The sequence below is a fragment of the Ursus americanus genome, chromosome 25 (genome assembly GCF_024610735.1).
Source record: "Ursus americanus isolate L20-20 chromosome 25, mUrsAme1.1.p, whole genome shotgun sequence".
Classification (NCBI taxonomy): domain Eukaryota; kingdom Metazoa; phylum Chordata; class Mammalia; order Carnivora; family Ursidae; genus Ursus; species Ursus americanus.
This window is the reverse complement of record NC_142151.1, coordinates 45798380-45800273: the sequence shown is the minus strand read 5'-3', so window position 1 is coordinate 45800273 and position 1894 is coordinate 45798380. Positions and strand designations below refer to the sequence as shown.

The 1894-nt window shown below is 38.4% G+C and overlaps 1 protein-coding gene across 1 annotated transcript; it reads left to right on the top strand.

Annotated features, from left to right (window-relative positions):
* The first annotated feature begins 740 nt into the window (after window positions 1-740).
* LOC123794594 (olfactory receptor 6C76-like) lies at window positions 741-1685 on the top strand. Its single transcript, XM_045800754.2, has one exon. The coding sequence runs from the start codon at window positions 750-752 to the stop codon at window positions 1683-1685; it is 936 nt and encodes a 311-aa protein (XP_045656710.1). The 5' UTR covers window positions 741-749.
* The last annotated feature ends 209 nt before the right edge of the window (window positions 1686-1894 follow it).

The following is a 1894-nucleotide window of genomic DNA, read 5'->3' as shown; positions in this document are numbered from 1 at the left end:
CTGTGCTATTCTCTTCCTGTTTTCAGAACTATAAGCCGAAGAAGTTCCAGTCAGTTTTACTATACAATCAGATAAATTTAATATTAGCATAGGAGATGATAAAAGTGAAGAAATGAAGAGATGGAATAGAGACAAAACACACTACACTGATTTATAGGAATAAAAAATTCAGATAGGACCGAGAAAGAGTGTTTGGTAGCTGAGTAGGTGTGGCCCAGGCCCAGCCACGGAAGAGCTACAGCTGCTACATCAGATTACTTCCAGGGTGATCTTAAACCATAGGCCGGATTTCTGTTTTCAGCCGTCTTAAACATTCATATGTCATCTTATTTCTCTGTTGCACTCACGGTCAGTTCCTTGAGGCAATGATATTTATATAGTCAATAGGCTGAGTATAAGTACTGGGACATTTCAGTGCTTACATACTGAAAAGAAGAGGAAATAATTGTTTTCACATTTCTTCACCTCATTACCATAAATCTAAGCCAGACTATAAAGATGATTTATGAGACAGCTTTTATTTCATCAGATTTGTAGAAAACATTTGTCTTTCCTCGAAAGCAAAGTAACTGCTTTTGTTAGAGTTTAGCTTACCTTAATCATTTCAAAAAAGTGCCCCATTCGTATGTACGATCAATAGCAATTACTAGTATTTTGACGTGGTTATCTTCATATTTTACCATTGCTACCTATACGTATTTTTTTTCCTCGATATTTTTACCAGAGCAGAAGCATATCAGGAGGTCACGATGGAAAACCGTACAACCGTGACAGTGTTTATCTTAGCAGGATTGACAGAGGACCCCAAATTGAAGATGGTGCTATTTATCTTCCTACTCCTAACCTACTTGCTCAGCATCTCAGGCAACTTAGTTATCATTACCCTCACTTTGCTGGATTCTCATCTAAAGACCCCTATGTATTTCTTTCTTCGAAATTTTTCTTTCTTAGAAATTTCTTACACAACAGTCTGCATCCCCAAATTGCTTGTAAGCATGGCAACCGGTGACAAAACCATTTCCTATAACTGTTGTGCAACTCAGTTATTTTTTGCCTTCCTTCTCGGTGCATCCGAATTTTATCTCCTGGCTGTCATGTCCTATGATCGTTATGTTGCCATTTGCAAGCCCCTGCATTATACAACCATTATGAGCAGCAAAATCTGTATCCAGCTAGTCCTTAGCTCTTGGGTCACTGGTTTCCTCATCATCTTTCCAGGACTCATCTTAGGCTTAAGCCTGGACTTCTGTGGCTCCAATATCATTGATCACTTCTATTGTGACACTGCTCCCCTCTTGCAAATCTCCTGCACCGATACACACGTGTTGGAAATGATGAGCTTCATCTTAGCTTTGGTGACTCTGCTGGTCACTTTGGCATTAGTGATTCTATCATACATGTATATTGCCCTGACAATTCTAAAAATTCCTTCTGCCAACCAGAGAAAAAAGGCTTTCTCCACCTGTTCTTCTCACATGATTGTCATCTCTCTCTCATATGGCAGCTGCATCTTCATGTACATGAAGCCCTCAGTCAAGCAGAGGATATCCTTAATGAAGGGAGTGGCAATTCTCAATACTTCCGTTGCTCCACTTTTGAACCCCTTCATTTATACTCTAAGGAACCAACAGGTAAAGCAAGCATTTAAGAACTTGCTACAAAGAGTTCTGTCTTTATTCAAATAGAATCATAATGAGATATATAAGGAAAGTTAATAAGGAAAATTGCAAAGGAAGTGCTTAGATTGGGTCCCAATTTTACTATTGCAGCCTCCAATATATAGTCGTATTTGTCCTTTCACTTCTTTCTGAAGTGTCATGATGGTTACATTAGTTCTTGTTTCTCAATAATGCCTTCCCTTTCAATACTAAAACTTTATTTTTCTGTTCCATTG